This window comes from Heterodontus francisci, chromosome 23, assembly GCF_036365525.1.
Source record: "Heterodontus francisci isolate sHetFra1 chromosome 23, sHetFra1.hap1, whole genome shotgun sequence".
Lineage (NCBI taxonomy): Eukaryota > Metazoa > Chordata > Chondrichthyes > Heterodontiformes > Heterodontidae > Heterodontus > Heterodontus francisci.
The window spans coordinates 60,945,573-60,965,996 of NC_090393.1; the positions used below are offsets into that span (position 1 = coordinate 60,945,573).

At 44.7% G+C, this 20,424-nt stretch overlaps 1 protein-coding gene across 4 annotated transcripts in view; it reads right to left on the reverse strand.

The window, feature by feature from the left end:
• sfi1 (SFI1 centrin binding protein) overlaps window positions 1–20,424 on the reverse strand; it is a 235,048-nt gene that overhangs the window by 76,847 nt on the left and 137,777 nt on the right. For all 4 annotated transcript variants that reach the window (XR_010977296.1, XR_010977297.1, XM_068055387.1 and 1 more), the window contains exons 21-22: window positions 19,572–19,674; window positions 18,433–18,529 (exon numbers count right to left, since the gene is read on the reverse strand). Coding sequence is in view for 2 of the 4 variants with exons in the window: in XM_068055387.1 (XP_067911488.1) it covers window positions 18,433–18,529; window positions 19,572–19,674 (200 nt within the window). In the remaining 2 variants the exon portion in view is untranslated. The remainder of the gene's footprint in view (window positions 1–18,432; window positions 18,530–19,571; window positions 19,675–20,424) is intronic.

A 20,424-nucleotide genomic window follows, 5' to 3' on the forward strand; every position in this document is an offset into this window, starting at 1 on the left:
GGTTCTCAATAGCATTTTCTAACTGGCATCTGACATAAGCACACTTTTCCTTCTTTATCTTAATCTCTACCCTTTTGTCATTCAGGGACCTCTGGATTTGTTTGCCCTACCTTTCACCTTGGAAGGAACTGTGCTCGCAACTGGTTTTCCTGCCAACCTTTGACTCCAATTTATTCACCTCAGCTCCATTCTTATCCCATTGAAATGGGCTTTCCCCCAATTAATTATTCTTTGTCCTTTTCCATTGTCAGCCTAAATCTTATGATACAATGATCACTGTCCCCTAAATGCTCTCCTACTAATACTTGATCCACTTGGCCCACCTCATTCCCAAGAACCAGGACCAGCAATGCCTCCTTTCTCGCTGGACTGGCAACATACTGTAGAAAATGTTCCTGAACACACTCTAGGAACTCTTGCCCCTCACTGCCCTTTACACTACTACTATCCCAGTCTATGTTTGGATAATGTCCCCCATTTTAACTCGCCAATAATTTTTGCACCTGTCTGTAATTTCCTTGCAAATTTGTTCCTCCACGTCCTTCCCACCAGCTGGTGGCCTATATATAGACAACACCGAGCAATTTAACTCAACCTTTTTTGTTCCTTAGCTTGAGCCAAATTGATTCTGTCATCGAACCCTCTGGGACATCCTTTTTCTCCAGCAATGCAATGCTCTCATTAATCAATACTGCCATCCCTCCCTCTTTTTTCCATTTCCTATCTTTCCAGAACACTTTGTATCCAGGAATATTTAACACCCAGTCCTGCCTTTCTTTGAGCCAGGTCTCTGTTATAGACATGACATCATATTTCCACATGGCAATCTGCACCTGTACCTCACTAATCTTATTAACCATACTCTGTGCATTCACATACATGCACATTACCCCTGATTTAGACTTGAGTACTTTCTCCCTTACTCTGACCCCACCTAATAACTTAGTATTTCCTACTCTCGTGCTATTTATCTCGCCCAGTATTCTGTGCACCTTGGTATTCCTCTGAGATTTGGTCCTGGCTCCCACATCCCTGACAGGTTACCAGTTTTACTTCCCTCCGATCTGAGCTCCCTCTCAGGTTCCCATCCCACTGTCGATCTAGTTTAAACCCTCCCCAACAGTATTAGCAAATTTCCCTGCGATGATATTAGTCCCACTCCTGCTAAGCTGCAACCTGTTCATCTTTGTATAGGTCTCACCTGTCCCAGAAGTGGTTCCAATGCCTCAAAAATCTGATGCCCTCCCTCCAACACCAGTTGTCCAGCCACATGTTAAAACGCGCAATTCTCCTATTCCTATGACCACTCGCATGTGGGACTGGGAGTAATCCTGAGATTTTGAGGTCCTGCTTTTTAATCTCCTTCCTAGCTCCCCAAAAACTGTTTTCAGGACCTCATCCCCCTTCCTACCTATGTCATTGGTACCAACATGGACCACAACCACCCTCCCCCAGAAAAATTGTCCTGTAGCCATTCCGTGAGATCCTTGACCCTGGCACCAGGGAGGCAACACACCGTCCTGGAGTTCCGTCTACAGCTGCAGAAACGCCTGTCTGTTCCCTAACTAACGAATCCCCCAGCATTACTGCTCTTCCACTCTTCTTCCTCCCTTCCTGTGCAGTTGAGCCACAAACTTGTCTCTGACTGCACTCCTCTGAGGAATTCATCACACTCACCAGTATCCAAAATGGAAAACTAATTATCAAGCAAGATTGTCTCAGGGGACTCCTGCACTACCTTCCTGGTTCTCTTAGTCTGCCTGACGGTCACCCATTCCCTATCTGCCTACACGCTCCTAACCTGTGGTGTGACACCTCCCTAAAAGTGCTATTCACATAATTCTCTGCCTCGCAGATGCACCACAATAACTCCAGCTGCCTCTCGAGTTCCGAAACCCGGAGCTCAAGCTTGTGCAGCCGGTGACACTTCCTGCAGATGTGTTTGTCTAGGACACATGGTGCATCCATGACTTCCCACATGCCACTCGGCCGAGCTGCCCTGTTATACCGTTACTTTACAGAATATTTATTATAAGTAGAATAGCTTACCAGTTATTCACCAACCAGCTCCTTCCATTGCATGAAGCAAGAATCAAATACTGGAGGACGAAAAAAGTAGAAAAAAGCAGTACTTCCTCCCCCAACTCGCCACTCACCAAACTTGTATCTCCACACTCAGTTTGCAATCTGCACTCTGTTTGCAGGCTGCACCCTGGCCTCTGTATTGATACTTTTTGAAGCTGCAACTGCAGCAACCAGATTGCACTGGTCAACTACTTAACGAATTAGCTACTCTGCAGTGGAGCCGGTTAATCCCTGCCAAAGATTGGCAATTTTTTAAAATTTAAGAGTAAAGAAGCCTTACTACAATTATATAGGACCATAGTAAGAAAAAACTGTGTACGGTTTTGCTCTCCGTACCGAAGGAAGGATCTACTTGCCTTACAGGGAGTGCAACAAAGGTTCACCTGACTGATTCCTGGGATGAGGGGCATGTCCTATGTGCAGAGGTTGAGTGGAATGGGCCTATATTCCCCAGAATTTAGAATAATGAGGGGCGATCTCATCAAAACATATAAAATTATTAATGAGCTTGACAGGGTAGATGCTGGGAGGATGTTTTCCTTGGTTGAGGTGTCTGGAACTTGAGGTCACAATCAGAGAATAAGGGGTCACCCATTTAGGTCTGATATGAGGAAAAATTTCTTTACTCAAAGAGTTGTGAATCTTTGACATTCTCTAGCCTGGAGGGTTGTGAGTGCTCAGTCGTTGAGTATATTCAAGGATAGGATAGGCTTTTGAATACTAAGAGGGTTAAGGGATATGGGGATGGTGTGGGAAGGTGGAATTGAGGTCGACAACGAGCTATGATCTTATTGAATGACAGCGCAGGCTCAAAGGGCCAAATGGTCTACTCCTGCCCCAAATCTTATGTTCTTACGCGCTAACTGCACAAAAAAACATAGGAAAAAAAATGACTAACTAGATATTCCAAAAATGAATCCCATTCCACACAACTTCCATAACAGGTGTCTATCTAATCCACAATGAATGAAATGTATCACAGAATATAAACACAATTATTACACAAATCCACAAAAGCATACCTGTAAGTTTGTGCAACACACTTGCCTACTGTTCCAATAATTTCTTCCCCCCACCCCCCCACTCCAGCTCCACAAGAGCCTCTGCCCCAAGTACAACATCTACTACGATTGGACAGCACCAGACTCACCCATACCCAAGCTCCAATACTACTGGATAGAACTAGACCCATACCCAGAATTCGCCAAGGCTCCTTTGACAGCACCTTCTCAACCCGCAACCTCTACCACCAAGAAGGAAAAGGGCAGCAGAAGCATGGGGACACCACCACCTGCAAGTTTTCCTCCAAGTCACTCAGTATTCTGACTTGGAACTATACTGATCTTCCTTCACTGTCGCTGGGTCAAAAATCTGGAACTCTTTTCCTAACAGCACTATGGGTATACCTACCCCACATGGATTGCAGCAGTTCATGAAGGTAGCTCACCATCAACTTTTCAAGGGCAATTAAGGATGGGCGATAAATGCTGGCCTTGCCAAAGACGCCCACATCACAAGACCAAATAAAAAGCTCTCTACAATTTGACAGCAGAACGCACCGACATGAGAGCTCCACGACAGGACACAACTGAGTGTTCAGGTCCTGCAGCCTCATGTTAGGGGACGTGGTGGCGTAGTGGTATTGTCACTGGACTAGTAACCCAGAGACCCAAGGTATTGCACTGGGGACATGGGTTCAAATCCCACCACAGCAGAAGGTGGAATTTGAATTCAATTAATAAATCTGGAATTAAAAAGCTAATCTAATTAGATTAGAATTAGAACATTACAGCGCAGTACAGGCCCTTCGGCCCTCGATGTTGCGCCGACCTGTGAAACCATCTGACCTACACTATTCCATTTTCATCCATATGTCTATCCAATGACCACTTAAATGCCCTTCAAGTTGGCGAGTCTACTACTGCTGCAGGCAGGGCGTTCCACGCCCCTACTACTCTCTGAGTAAAGAAACTACCTCTGACATCTGTCCTATATCTATCACCCCTCAACTTAAAGCTATGTCCCCTCGTGTTTGCCATCACCATCCGAGGAAAAAGACTCTCACTATCCACCCTATCTAACCCTCTGATTATGGCCATGAAACCATTGTCATTTGTTGTAAAAACCCATCTGGTTCACTAATGTCCTTTAGAGAAGGAAATCTGCTGTCCTTACCTGGTCTGGCCTACACGTGACTCCAGACCCACAGCAATGTGATTGACTCTTACATGCCCTCTAAAATGGCCTAGCAAGCCACTCAGTTGTATCTAACCGCTACGAAGTCACTAAAAAGGAATGAAACCGGAAGGACCACCCTGCATGGACCTAGGCACCGGAAACGACAACGGCAAACCCAGCCCTCTCGACCCTGCAAAGTCCTCCTTACTAACATCTGGGGGCTTGTGCCAAAGTTGGGAGAGCTGTCCCACAGACTAGTCAAGCAACAGCCTGACATAGTCATACTCACGGAATCATAGCTGACAGACAAAGTCCCAGACACTGCCATCACCATCCCCGGGTATGTCCTGCCCCACCGGCAGGACAGACCCACCAGAGGTGGTGGCACAGTGGTCTACAGTTGGGAGGGAGTTGCCCTGGGAGTCCTCAACATTGACTCTGGACACCATGAAGTCTCATGGCATCAGATCAAACATGGACAAGGAAACCTCCTACTGAATACCACCTACCGCCCTCCCTCAGCTGATGAGTCAGTACTTGGAGGAAGCACTGAGGGTGGCAAGGGCGTAGAATGTACTCTGGGTAGGGGACTTCAATGTCCATCACCAAGAGTGGTTCGGTAGCACCACTACTGACCGAGCTGGCCGTGTCCTAAAGGACATAACTGCTAGACTGGGTCTGCGGCAGGTGGTGAGGGAACCAACAAGAGGGAAAAACATACTTGACCTCGTCCTCACCAATCTGCCTGCCTCAGATGCATCTGTCCATGACAGTACTGGTACGAGTGACCACCGCACAGTCCTTGTGGAGACGAAGTCCCGCCTTCACATTGAGGATTCCCGCCATCGTGTTGTGTGGCACTACCACCGTGCGATTTCGAACAGATCGAGCAATGCAAAACTGGGCATCCATGAGGCACTGTGGGCCATCAGCAGCAGCAGAATTGTACTCAACCACAATCTGTAACCTCATGGCCCGGCATATCCCCCATTCTACCATTACCATCAAGCCAGGTGACCAACCCTGATTAAATGAAGCGTGCAGTAGGGCATGCCGGAGCAGCATCAGGCATACCTCAAAATGAGGTGTCAACCTGGTGAAGCTACAACACAAGACTAACTGCGTGCCAAACTGTATAAGCAGCATGTGATAGACAGAGCTAAGCGATCCCATAACCAACGGATCAGATCTAAGCTCTCCAGTTCTGTCACATCCAGCTGTGAATGGTGGTGGACAATTAAAACAACTAACTGGAGGAGGTAGCTACACAAACATCCCCATCCTCAATGATGGGGAAGCCCAGCACATCAGTGTGAAAAATAAGGCTGAAGCATTTGCAACAACCTTCAGCCAGAAGTGCTGAGTTGATGATCCATCGGCCTCCTCCTGAAGTCCCCAGCATCACAGATGCCAGACTTCAGCCAATTCAATTCACTCCGCATGATATCAAGAAACGACTCAAGGCACTGGATACCGCAAAGGCTATGGGCCCTGACAATATTCCGGCAATAGTACTGAAGACCTGTGCTCCAGAACTTGCCGCGCCACGAGCCAAGCTGTTCCAGTACAGCTACAACACTGGCATCTACCCTGCAATGTGGAAAATTGCCCAGCTATGTCCTGTACACAAAAAGCAGGACATGTCCAACCCGGCCAATTACTGCCCCATCAGCCTGCTCTCAATCATCAGTAAAGTGATGGAAGGTGTTATCAACAGTGCCATCAAGCGGCACTTGCTTAGCAATAACCCACTCAGTGACGCTCAGTTTGGGTTCCGCCAGGGCCACTTAGCTCCTGACCTCTTTACAGCCTTGGATCAAACATGGACAAAAGAGCTGAACTCAAGAGGTGAGGTGAGAGTGACTGCCCTTGACATCAAGGCAGCATTTGACCGAGTATGGCATCAAGGAGCCCTAGCAAAACTGAGGTCAATGGGAATCAGGGGGAAACCCGCTGCTGGCTGGAGTCATACTTAGCGCAAAGGAAGATTGTTGGAGGTCAATCATCTGAGCTACAGGACATTACTTCAGGGGTTCCTCAGGGTAGTGTCCTAAGCCCAACCATGTTCAGCTGCTTCATCAATGACCTTCCTTCAATCATAAGATCAGAAGTGGGGATGTTCGCTGATGATTACACAATGTTCAGCACCGTTCGTGACTCCTCAGATACTGAAGCAGTCCATGTAGAAATGCAGCAAGACCTGGACTATATCCAGGATTGGGCTGATAAGTGGCAAGTAACATTCACGCCACATAAGTTCCGGGCAATGACCATCTCCCCTTGACATTCAATGGCATTACCATTGCTGAATCCCCCACAATCAACATCCTAGGGACTACCATTGACGAGAAACTAAACTGGACTAGCCATATAAATACCGTGGCTACAAGAGCAGGTCAGAGGCTAGGAATCCTGCGGCGAGTAACTCACCTCCTGACTCCCCAAAGCCTGTCCACCGTCTACAACGCACAAGTCAGGAGTGTGATGGAATACCCTCCACTTGCCTGGATAGGTGCAGCTCCAACAACACTCAAGAAGCTCGACACCATCCAGGACAAAGCAGCCTGCTTGATTGGCACCCCATCTACAACATTCACTCCCTCCACCACCGACGCACAGTGGCAGCAGTATGTACCATCCACAATATGCACTGCAGCAATGCACCAAGGCTCCTTAGACAGCACCTTCCAAACCCATGACCTCTACCAACTAGAAGGACAAGGGCAGCAAATGCATGGGAACACCACCCCCTACAAATTCTCCTCAAGTCACACACCATCCTGACTTGGAACTAAATCGCCATTCCTTCACTGTCACTGGGTCAAAAGCCTGGAACTCCCTTTCTAACAGCACTGAGGGTGTACCTATCCCAAATGGACTGCTGTGGTTCAAGAAGGAAGCTCACCACCACCTTCTCAAGGGCAATTAGGGATGGGCAATAAATGCTGGCCTGGCCAGTGATGTCCAAATCTCACAAATGAATTTTTTAAAAACGTGTGGAATCCAAGTGCACTTTGATAATGTAAAACATGCTTGGCATATCTCAGGAACTGAGGTTCACATGCACATCCTATGGAGCTTAATATTAATCTTGACCACTAAATGTGCAAAACTTTGCAGACAGCTCAGAGGCAAACAGAGAGGAGTTGGGGCATCACCCAAACTCTCTATATTTCCATGCAGGAACCACGATTGGCTGCAGTGGCTGTAGGGTGAGCTTGGACTATCAGTTCCTTGTCAGCAGCACCAACATCCCTCACTACCTTACAACAGTCTCCAACCACATCCACACACCTCTCCATTAAGGCACAGCTCCTCTCAGAACACCAAATCTATGTGGGCGGCACAGTGGCGCAGTGGTTAGCACCGCAGCCTCACAGCTCCAGCGACCCGGGTTCGGTTCTGGGTACTGCCTGTGTGGAGTGTGCAAGTTCTCCCTGTGACCGCGTGGGTTTCTGCCAGGCGCTCCGGTTTCCTCCCACAGCCAAAGACTTGCAGGTTGAAAGATAAATTGGCCATCGTAAATTGCCCCTAGTGTAGGTAGGTGTTAGGAGAATGGTGGGGATGTGGTAGGGAATATGGGATTAATGTAGGATTAGTATAAATGGGTGGTTGTTGGTCGGCACAGACTCGGTGGGCCGAAGGGCCTGTTTCAGTGCTGTATCTCTCTTTGACTCTCTATGCAACAAAAGGAGCAAGAATCCCCACCTACATAATGCACCTGCCCACAGCTTTGGTATGAAACAGAGAAACAAATGATAATTCTAGATATTTTTGTCCAACAAATATTTAGAAGGCTTATATAAGTATAATATGTACAACATATAAATTTCAAGAAAATTAGAAAACTCAAGCAAGAGAAATGGCCACTGGGCCTGCGAAGCAATCGTACTCGAACTCTCTCATTGCAACGTTCAGCTGTATTTTCAATATCCCTGAAGTTTTTACCTCAACTAGTTTTGGTCCATTGATCACTCTTTGAGGAATAAAGTTTTCCCGAATAGCTGGAGGCAGAGCACAGCAGAGAAGAGCCTCAAGACTCGTCTTGAGTTATGAGGGAATGCTGTTGAAACGTGGGCATTTCAAGAGGCATGCCAGATTCAGAGGCGATCTTATAGAGGTATATAAGGATATGAAAAAGGTAAATCGAGAATACTATTTTCAAATAAATTGTGAGAGAAGGGGAGTGCGTCATTATTTTGAGCCTGATATCAAGCAATCTTCCCCACAGATATCATTAGTACATGGTATAGGCTCCCAGATACAGCAGTGGGAGCTAAATTCCTGCAATCATATGTAAAAAAAATGGGAATTGGCCCATCTCGTTCGCCTTCTACCATCTTGTGGTACAACACTTAGTGACTAGTCATAGTCATCAATTCATCTACAACAGACCCAGATACGAGGTGAGGAAACCCCCTCAGTGGTGGAAAGCTTTGGAAATTAAGTTCAAAATCACCTGTTCTCCCAAACATGCTACACTTACAATATGTCATGTCTCAAATTACTCAAATACTGTAGCGCAAAATATTATTTTCTGAAATAAAAGTATTCAAATGCAAATTAGATAGAGCAATACTATCTGCTTCCAACATCTCCCGAAGAAACCTGTTCCACAGACTGACCACTTGCTCACTGAAATATTATTTCTGCAGATTAGTCATGAATTTCCCCCTTTCAAGTGCAAGCCTCTGGTTCTACTGTTCTGAACAAGGTGAAACAGATTATCATGATCTTCATTATCTACTCTCTCTAGAATCTTAAAAACAGCCAAGAACCAGCAAGATGCGACATGGGGTGCAGTATGAGACTCTGGCTGGAAGAATTAAGATGGGCCAAATGGCCTTCCTCATCTGAAATTATATTGTGCGCATTTAAAGTGTGCTGTTCATTTCCTGAAATTTACTTCCTTTGGCCCTATCCTCCCAAATTATTTAAGTAATATTCTGTGCTTATAATTCAATGTTTTATGCACCAAAGTAGGGTTCCCCCCCTTCTTTGTAGACTGTAGAGATCAAGTTTCTCTAATCTTTTCTCAAAGTGTCAGTTGTGGTTCAGTTGGTAGCAGTCTTGTCTCTGAGTCAGAAGGCTGTGGTTTCAAGTCTAGCTCCAGTACTTGAGCAAAAAAATAAAATTATGGCTGACATTCCAATGTGGTCCTATTGTTGGATGTGCTATCTTTCGGATGAGACATTAAACCAAGGCCCCGTCTGCCCTGCCAGATGGATGCAAAAGATCCAGGACACTATTTCGAAGCAGGGGAGTTAACCCCAGTGTCGTGGCCAATATTTATCCCTCAATCAAAAATTTAAAAAACAGATTATCTGGTCATTATCATATTGCTGGTTGTGGGAGTTAGCTACAATTACTTGACTGGATAATGCACTGCCTGAAAGGGTAATGATAACAGATTCAATAATAACTTTCAAAAGGGAATTGAATAAATTATTGAAGGGAGAAAACTTGTGGAACTATGGGGAAAGAGCGAGGGAGTGGGACTAACTGGATAGCAGTGCAATTGACTGTTTTGTCTCCTACACTACACAGTGGCTACATTACAAAAAGTACTTGATTGACCGTAAAGCATTTTGGGACGTCCTGAGGTCATGAAAAGGACTATATCAATGCAATTCTTGCTTTTTTTAAGATTATCCCCTTGTGGTTGAAGTGAACAGTATAGATGTATTCAAGGAGAAGCTCGTCAAGCATATGAAGGAAAAGGGAATAGAGGGTCACGATGATCGATTTAACTAAGGAAAGATATGGAGAGGCTCGAGTGGAGCAGAAACGCCTGCATGGACTGAATGGCCTGTTTCTGTGCCGTATATCCTATGTGACGTTTGAGATCAATCTTTTAGCTCTTCAGCGCTGATGGAATGGATGGGAACTGAGGGCATGAATTCAGAAACACCAAAACATTAATAGAAATGAATAGTGCAAAGGGCTTTTCATCCCCATGAAATAGATGCAGCAGCTATAGGCCATCCTATAACAGAGTTTTCCAATACATTAGCTACTAGCCACATGCACCTAATTGGGAATCCAGATACAGCTAAACTGCATTTCTGATTAATAGACAAAAAAAAAGAGTAGACGTCATCACTGAGTATGTGATTTTGATACTCATTCGCACAGCACATGCTTGTGAGCTTTAACCTTTTGGTGCATTTGTTGGTAAAATGCTAAGACAAAAAGCAGAGTGCGAGTCCTTTTTTGATTGTTGGGAGCACTTAACTTCATTACTGCACGGTAGTTGCTTGTTTAAACATACACATATAAAGTAGAATCATACAATGATACAGCACAGAATGAGGCCATTTGGCCCATCGTGACTGTGCAAGCTCTTTGAAAGTGCTATCCAGTTAGTCCCACTCCTCACTCTTTCCCCATAGTTCTGCAAGTTTTCTCCCTTCAAGAATTTATCCAATTCCCTTTTGAAAGTTATTATTGAATCTGTTATCATTACCCTTTCAGGCAGTGCATTATCCAGTCAAGCAATGGTGGATCTACTATGGATTTATATGAATCAAACTTGGGGTATAGCTAGCAATTTGAGGCAGTGCATTCCAGATCATAACAACTGTGTAGTTTTTTTACCTCAGGTCACCTCTGGTTCTTTCACCATTTACTTTAAATCTGTATCATCTGGTTACCAACCCTTCTGCCAGTGGAAACAGTTACTCCTTACTTACTCTATCAGAACTGTTCATGGTTTTGACCACCTCTATTAAATTTTCACTGAACCTTCTCTGCTTGTAGGATAAGCACAGCTTCTCCAGTCTCTCCACATAACTGAAGCTCCTTATCCCTGGTACCATTCTAGTAAATCTCTTCTCCACCCTCTCCAAAACCCTGACATCCTTCCTCAAGTGTAGTGCCCAGAATTGGCCACAATATTCCAGCTGGTAAGCAGCACCCCTGTTTTATTTGCTTAAAACTTATTACATTTCTAATATTTTCCAGTTCTGATGAAGGGTCACTGACCTGAAACGTTACCTCTGCTTCTCTCTCCACAGATGCTGCCAGACCTGCTGAGTATTTCTAGTATTTCTTTATTTTATTACAACAGCATAACTAGACTCTCTGCTTTCTGTCCCTTAGCCAATTTTGTATCCCATCAACCACTGGCCCTTCCAATTCCATGGGCTTCAATCCTGCTCAAGTCTACATTGTGGAACGTTGTAAAATGCCTTTTGAAAATCCATACACACAACCTTTCTGCAAGCCATCGTTGACTCTTGTCTGCTTTCAATTTCATATGAGAGAGGGACCTGGTCGTTTGTGAGGACAGCGTGGAACAGGCTGATATGCTCGAACAGGTTGAGGTTAAGAGGGAGGATGTGCTGGAAATTTTGAATGATGAGAGGACAAATAAGTCCCCGGGGCCAGACGGGATATACCCAAGGATATTACGGGAAGCGAGGGAAGAGATTGCCGCACCTTTGGCGATGATCTTTGCGTTCTCACTGTCCACTGGAGTAGTACCGGATGATTGGAGGGTGGCAAATGTTGTTCCCTTGTTCAAGAAAGGGAATAGGGATAACCCTGGGAATTATAGACCAGTCAGTCTTACGTCGGTAGTGGGCAAATTATTGGAGAGGATTCTGAGAGACAGGATTTATGATTATTTGGAAAAGCATGGTTTGATCAGAGACAGTCAGCATGGCTTTGTGAGGGGCAGGTCATGCCTCACAAGCCTTATTGAATTCTTTGAAGATGTGACAAAACACACTGATGAAGGAAGAGCAGTGGATGTGGTGTATATGGATTTTAGCAAGGCGTTTGATAAGGTTCCCCATGGTAGGCTCATTCAGAAAGTAAGGAGGCATGGGATACAGGGAAAGTTGGCTGTCTGGATACAAAATTGGCTGGCCCATAGAAGACAGAGGGTGGTAGTAGATGGAACGTATTCAGCATGGAGCTCGGTGACCAGTGGTGTTCCGCAGGGATCTGTTCTGGGACCTCTGCTCTTTGTGATTTTTATAAATGACTTGGATGAGCAAATGGAAGGCTGGGTTAGCAAGTTTGCCGATGACACGAAGATTGCTGGAGTTGTGGATAGTGTGAAAGGCTGTTGTAGGTTGCAACGGGACATTGACAGGATGCAGAGCTGGGCTGAAAAGTGGCAGATGGAGTTCAACCTGGAAAAGTGTGAAGTGATTCATTTTGGAAGGTCGAATTTGAATGCAGAATACAGGCTAAAAGACAGGATTCTTGGTAGTGTGGAGGAACAGAGGGATCTTGGGGTCCGTGTCCATAGATCGCTCAAAGTTGCCACCAGGGTTGTTAAGAAGGCGTATGGTGTGTTGGCTTTCATTAACAGGGGGATTGAGTTTAAGAGCCGCGAGGTTATGCTGCAGCTCTATAAAGCCCTGGTTCGACCACACTTGGAATATTGTGTTCAGTTCTGGTCGCCTCATTATAGGAAGGATGTGGAAGCTTTAGAGAGGGTGCAGAGATTTACCAGGATGCTGCCTGGACTGGAGGGCATGTCTTACGAAGAAAGATTGAGGGAGATAGGGCTTTTCTCATTGGAGCAAAGAAGGATAAGAGGTGACTTGATAGAGGGGTACAAGATGATGAGAGGCATAGATAGAGTGGATAGCCAGAGACTTTTTCCCAGGGCGGAAAGGGCCATCACCAGGGGGCATAATATTAAGGTGATTGGAGGAAGGTCTCGGGGAGATGTCAGAGGTAGGTTCTTTACACAGAGTGGTGGGTGCGTGGAATGCGCTGCCAGCGGTGGTAGTAGAAGCAGATACATTAGGGACATTTAAGCGAGTCTTGGATAAGTACATGGATGATAGTAGAATGAAGGGTAGGTAGGTAGTTTGATCTTAGAGTAGGTTAAAGGTTCGGCACAACATCGTGGGCCGAAGGGCCTGTACTGTGCTGTTCTATGTTCTATATGTCATCGTTTGTTCCACCTAAAAGTTTTAGCTTTTGAGTTGCCTCCTTCAAACCTTGTTTGGAATTGTTTGCAAATTTGCATCGAGCTTGTGAATCCAAATGACGTAAAGTAAAAGCTGTTGTGGTCCCAACACCAGCCTTGGAATACCCAACCCAGTACCTCTCCTCACCCAAACTGTGTTCCTCTAAACAGTACCTGGCATTTTCTACCCTTTCAGCTAATTTCTTGTTCATTCAAGTTTTACCCTGAATCCCAACAGCTATAAGCTGAGTTTGCAACTTTTCATGTGGAACATTATCAAATGTCTTTTGGAAGTCTAAGTACTAAACAGCATAGGGTTTTTACCAATCAACAACAACTTGCATTTCTATAGCCTCTTTAGCATTTAAAAACATCCCAAATTGCTTCACAGAAGCATAATTAGATTACAATGTACGCAAGCCAAGGAGATACTAGTTGGGGCGACTAAAAGCTTGGTCTAGGAAGTCGGTTTTAAGAAAGGTCATACAGAAGGAGAGAGAGAGACAGAGAGGTTTAGGTAGAGTCTGTAGTTTAAGGGTTTGAAAGGGTTAATTCTGGGATTATAAATGATGTAAGAGATCACGTGAGAAAGAAGCAGCATGGCATCAGTGGAGTTAGACATACTGCTGTAAAGCTGCGTATAGTTCTTTAATATGTAATAAACGAGTTATTGTTAAAATTCACCGAAGACTCAGTAATCTCTCCTAGCTCGACTAACCAAACATACAACAGAGTCTTCCAAAGCTTAGAGGCTACATGATTAGAGATATTGGAACAGGAATGGGTCATTTAACCCCTCGAGTATGTGTCACCATTCAATGAGATCATGGCTGATCTGCGGTCTAACGCCATATATCTGCCTTTTCCCCATTCCCCTGAATAGCTCTGGATTACAAAAATTTATCAATCTCAGGTGTAAAATTAACAATTGATCTGGCATTAATTGCCGTTTACAGAAGAGTGCTCCAAACATCTACCCCACTTTGTGTGTACAAGGGTTTCTAATTTCACTTTTGAAAGGTCTGGCTCTAATTTTTAGACTATACCCCCTAGTCCTAGACTCCCCAACCTGCAGAAATATTTTCTCTCTATCTACCCTATCTGTTCCGCTTATTATCTTGAAAACTTCAATCGAATCACCTTTTAACATTCCAAAATCCAGGGAATACAATCCTAGTTTGTGTAATCTCTCCTTGGAGTCCAGATATCATTCTGGCACTCACTCCAAGGCCAATATATCCTTCCTAAGAAGTAGTGTCCAGAACTGCTCACAGTAGTCCACGTGTGGTCTAGTCAGGGCTATATTTACTGAAGCATGACTTCTACCCTCTTGTATGCTATTTCGCGAGATATAAAAGCCAGCATTGCATTAGCCTTTCTGATTACGAGACAAGGAGGCCAAAGAAGAAAGAAGAAGAAGAATGATCTATATAGCTGGACCCCAAGTCACTTTGGACCTGCACTATTTCTAGCTTTTCACCATCCCACTCTATTTCTTAGGTCCAAAGTGGATGACCCGACATTTGTCTACATTGAAATCCATTATCCACAGTTTTGCCCATTCACTTCGAGTCGAGTTTTACAGCACAGAAACAGGCCCTTCGGCCCAACGCGCCTGCGCCAACCATCAAGCACCCGTCCTAACTAATCCCATTTTCCCGCTCTTGGCCCGTAGCCTTGTACGTTATGGCGTTTCAAGTGCTCACCTAAATATTTCTTGAATGTCATGAGTGTCCCTGCCTCTATACCACCCCTTCAGGCAGTATGTTCCAGATTCCAACCACCCTCTGGGTGAAAATATTCCTCCTCTACTCCCCTCTAAACCTCCTGCCCCTTAACTTAAATCTATGCCCCCTAGTTATTGACCTCTCCGCTTAGGGAAAGAGTTTCTTCCTATCAATCCTATCAATACCCCTCATAATTTTGTAAACCTCAATCAGGTCCCCCCTCAGCCTTCTCCTCTCCAAGAAAAATAACCCCAGCCTATCTAGTCTGTCTTCATAACTGAAATGCTCCAGCCCAGGCAACATCCTGGTGAATAAAAGCAAAATACTGTGGATGCTGGAAATCTGAAATAAAAACAAGAAATGCTAGAACCACTCAGCAGGTCTGGCAGCATCTGTGAAAAGAGAAGCAGAGTCCTGGTGAATCTCCTCTGCACCCTCTCCATTGCAATCACATCCTTCCTATAGTGTAGCGACCAGAACTGTACACAGTACGCCAACTGTGGCCTAACTAGCGTTTTATACAGCTCCATCATAACCTCCCTGCTCTTTTATTCTATGCCTCGGTTAATAAAGGCAAGTATCCCGTATGCCTTCCTAACCACCTTATCTACCTGTGCTGCTGCCTTCAGTGATCTATGGACAAGCACCCCAAGGTCCCTCTGACCCTCTGTACTTCCTAGTAAATTATCCATCCATTGTATATTCCATTGTCTTGTTAGATCTCCCAAAGTGCATCACCTCACACTTCTCAGGATTAAACTCCATTTAGCACTGCTGCGCCCATCTTACCAGCTCATCTATATCATCCTGTAGTCTAAGGCTTTCCTCCTCACTATTCAGAATTTTTTCCAATAATTTCCCTACCACTGATATTAGACTCACTGGCCTGTAATTACCTGGTTTATCCCTGCTATCCTTCTTAAATAATGGTACCACATTCGCAGTCCTCCAATCCTCTGGTACCTCTCCTGTGGCCAGAGAGGATCTGAAAATTTGTGTCAGAGCCCCCGCTATCTCCTCCCTTGCCTCACATAGCAGCCTGGGATACATCTCATCTGGGTCTGGGGATTTATCCGCCTTCAAGCCCGCTAATACAGCTAACACTTAATCAATCAATATCTGGATAATTTTATGCTTCCATCTGCACTGCTTGCAATGCTGTCTATCTTTGTGTCATCGGCAAATATGGATATGTGGCTTCTTATTTCAGCATCTAAGTCGTTCACAAATATGGTGAATAGTTGAGACCCCAATACAGATCCTTGCAGGACATCACTGGTCACATCCTGTCAGAGTACCTGCCCATTATCCCCACTCTCTGTCTCCTACCTCTGAGATAATTTCCTAACTTGGTCAATACTTCACCTTCAGTTCAAGGAACTTCCACTTCAGCCAAAAAAACTCGAGGGACTTTATAAATTGCAAGGCTATGAAGGGATTTGAACACGAGGATAAACATTTTAAAGTTGAGGCATTGGGAGATTGGGAACCAATGTAGGTCAGCAAGTAGAACTTGGTGTGGGATAGAATACAGGTAGCAGAGTTTTGTTTGAACTTTATGCCAGGAGAACATTGTGATAGTTGAATCTGAAGCTGACAAAGGCATGGATGAGGGCAGATGGAATGAGGAAGGGCAGAAACAAGCGATGTTACAAAGGTGGAAGGAGGTGGTCTTTGTGACAGAGAGAATGTGTGATTGGAAGTTTAGCTTGGAGTCAAGTAGAACATCCAGGCTGTGAAAAGTCTGGTTCCACCCAAGTCAGTGGTCGAGGTTGGGGATGGAATCGGTGACAAGGGTAGAGAGCTGGTAGTGGAGTAAGAAATTATGGCTTTGGCATATTGATGAGAAAAAGAGGGGCAAGAACAGACCCTTGGAGAACTCCAGTGGTAAAGATCTGGGGGCGAGAAGAGAAGCATTGCTGGATATACTTCAGTTAACATTATATAGGTAAGAATGGAACCAGGTGAGGGCAGTCTTTGGAAAATGGAGGGGAGGCATTGGAGGAAGGTGAAGTGATCAACTGTGTCAAAGGTTGCACAGAGGTCATAAAAGAAAAAATGATAGTATACCAAGCGAACAATCACAAAGGATGGCATTTGTCACTGGTTACAGCCATTTCAGTGCAGTGGTGAGGAAGAAAACTGATTGGAGGGATTCAAACATAGATTTCTGGGAAAGATGCGCATGGATTTGAGAGGCGACAAAACGTTCATGGACTTTGCAGAGGAAAGGGATATTTTGGCAGGAAATTGCAAGGACCGGGGTGGAGGGTGAATTCTCAGACAGGGGAGGGTGATTATGGCAGTTTTGAAAGGGAGTGGAATAGAACTGGAGGAAAGGGAGCTATTTATAACATCATCTCGCATGGAGACCAGGAAGGGAAGTTTGGTTGTCAACACATTCATGGGAATAAGATCAAGCAAGTAGGAAGTGAGTCTCGTGGACAAATTGATCTCAGCAAGGGCATGTGGGGAGATAGGAGTAAAACTACAATAAGACACAGGTTCAGTGCTAGGGCAGGGGCGAGCTTTGGGTAAGGTTGGCTTGATAAGCAAGATGAAGGGGGGATGCAGCAAAGGTAGCAGAGTAGATGGCCTCAATGTTAACACCAAACATGTCCATGAGCTCCGCGCACTTGTTGGAGGCAAAGCTGGAGGTGGCAGGGGACAGCAGTTTAAGAAGATGGTTAATTAATGGAAAGAAAAACAGGGTTAACCTTTGCTCTCCGAGTCCTGGGCAGTTTTGTCAGAGGACAGCAAGGACCAATAGTGCTTGATGTAGTCCAGCCAAATTCGACAATAGATGGACAGATCAGTTTGCACCAGATAGGCTCAAATCTACACCCCTCAGACTTGAGGGACCATACCAAGGGCCACGGTGAGAAACAGTAAGGGTCCACACAGTCAACTTGGGTTGTCACTGCCTCGAAGAAATAAAGGAGGGTTGTCAGGCAGGATCTGTGCCATCTAAGATCACTGGATTACAGTTCATTAGGTTGTTGTTGGTGTACAGATATTCTTCAACTTTACGCATGATAATTGATGCTATTATTTCACACAGAATTGAAGACTCATAGGTCTTCCAATGCCTATATCTGGGAACATTAACCTATTTCCCATTTAGTAGTACCTCCGAAATATCCAACGACTCACCTGATTGTCAGTGACTCGCAGATCTCCTCCCTCTCTCAGCAGGCTGGGATAAAACGCATCTAATGCTGAGCATTTATTTGCTTTAAGCTTCACTAAACATCTTTGAAGGAAAACGATTTGACTTTCACATTTTTGCACAAGAACCATTCAAATAAGCAGTGCAAATCTGTTAATATAATATTAAGATGTTCCACAGAGATCCCCTCACCCATTCTCAGAGAAGACAAATGAAACAGGTATAAAATTTATTTTTTAGTCACATTGTCATGTCAAAATTTAATGAAGCAGGGTGGGGGATTGCACTGAGCATTTTCTGGTATATTTTTTTCCACATAGAAATTGTATTTCACCACTTACCAAAGCTAATATGTTGCCCTGCTTCCAGCACCATTTCCTCCTCCTGTTGTCGTTGATACACTTGAAGTGAGACTGCGTCTCTCCAGTACTCAAGAACCTATATCAATTTACAGAACCATCACCACCTCAGTTGTCGGAAAACAGCCCACCCTTGAAACTCCCGGAGTCCTCTGGTCATTAACTAGACAGCAAAATTAATAAAATGTAACAAAATGGTGCATGTGCAAACATTACCAAATTAAAATTTAGTTGCAGAGCATGGTTTAATTCAATGGTGTTTCACAGAACGGCAGGAAAATCTCACTCTGTGACCTCGGCCAGGTCATCCAGAACAGATGCCAAGCAGAAGCCACAAGCCACTCTATTGGGACGAAGAGTAAAGTATTAATATTCATGCTTAAACCTTCCCCCTGTCCTAAAAACACTGACTCTTGAAGACATAGGTATCCAGTTGTGCTGCCAACCTTCACCCAAATGACTTCATATACGAGTCCAGACAGTGAGTGGCAGCAGACAGTTGGATCAGTGGGATATCACTACTCAGTCCGAGCACTGGATGAAGATCAGCAGCAGGAATGCCTAGCTGATTTTTATCCTTCCTAGCCCACTACCGCTGTCTCCTTAAACTCCTCAGCCCTGTGAGGGGTGTTGAGGCCAACTGTTGCACCCTAACAACTTCCCCAGCTGAAATCAGCTAACAGCACAAATGAAAGAATCAGACTTGGGGCCTTTCCTGGTAGCAGTCAATCTGTACTGCGCAGTGCAGCTACCCGACCAGCTAAGCAGAAGCTAAGTGTTAATGAAATTCGTGGGTGGGAGTGAGAACAAAAAGAGAATTTGCCCAATTTATTCTTCTGTCCTTCCCAGCATCCTGGCAATAGATTAGCACTGACAGAGGCTACTGGGAGGAACTTAAACTCTTGTGACTTGCCATTCACAGGCGAGAAGAGGAAAAAAAAACAAACACCAAAAAACTGAAAAGCAAACAAGAATTCAAAGTTAAAATTTGATGGCAAGTAATGCTGTCAGGGAAAATTAAAACGAAAAACTGGAATAGATTTTTTTGTAAAAAATCCCTCTCATATATTCAACACAAAAAATTCTTGCAGCTTTCTTCCATTGATGAAATTCAGCCATACCTTCGCTAACAGGACACGGTGATAATGTTGATCTGCTCTTGCAGTCTTCCGAGCTTCATCAGCCAGTGTGTGTGCATTTTCCTTCCAGGTACAGAAAGAAAATCTACATGAGAAAGAAAAAAGGCTTAAAATAGTTAATAGCCCACCCTCCATGTGCTGATCCAAGCAAAGCAGAAGATAAAAATCTCAAGATGATCCAGCGTTGCATAGGGTTCAGATAAATGACGCATGATACTGACCAACCAAAGAAATTACAGACTGAGTTGGATGAAACATCGAAGTATGAAGAATGGAATTGAAGCTAGATAAATATAAAACACTGCACATAGGAATGGAAAACAAATGTACTGTGTGAATGGTTCTGTAACAGCTAAGAATGAAGTTGAAATAGCCACGGATGAAGTAGACGCAACACTCAGCATCTCCAACTAATGCACAGCTGCACTCAACCAAATGAATGAAATGTTGAACTAGATAGCCTGAACAGTAGATCATCAGTGAGAGGAATCTGCCAACAAATTGCTTAGCTCTGATCACACGACATTTGGAATACCAGGTCCCTGAGACACAAGGATTAAAGCACTGGAGGCAGTGCAGGGATGAGCAACGAGGCTGGTCCGTCGTCTTGATGGTCTCAGTTACGCGGAATGATCAGAAAAACATGAGCTTTCAGCCTTCAAAGGAGACATCTGGGAGGTGAACTAACAGTGGCATGAACATTGCAAACAGTTTGGATACGGGCTCAACTTGTAAAAGGCACATTTAGGCCTTTTCACAAGAGCTTCTTATTCACAAGACTGATCAACACATCAATGGACTTCCAGCGAGAGCCACAGAAGCAAAAACCCTGCTA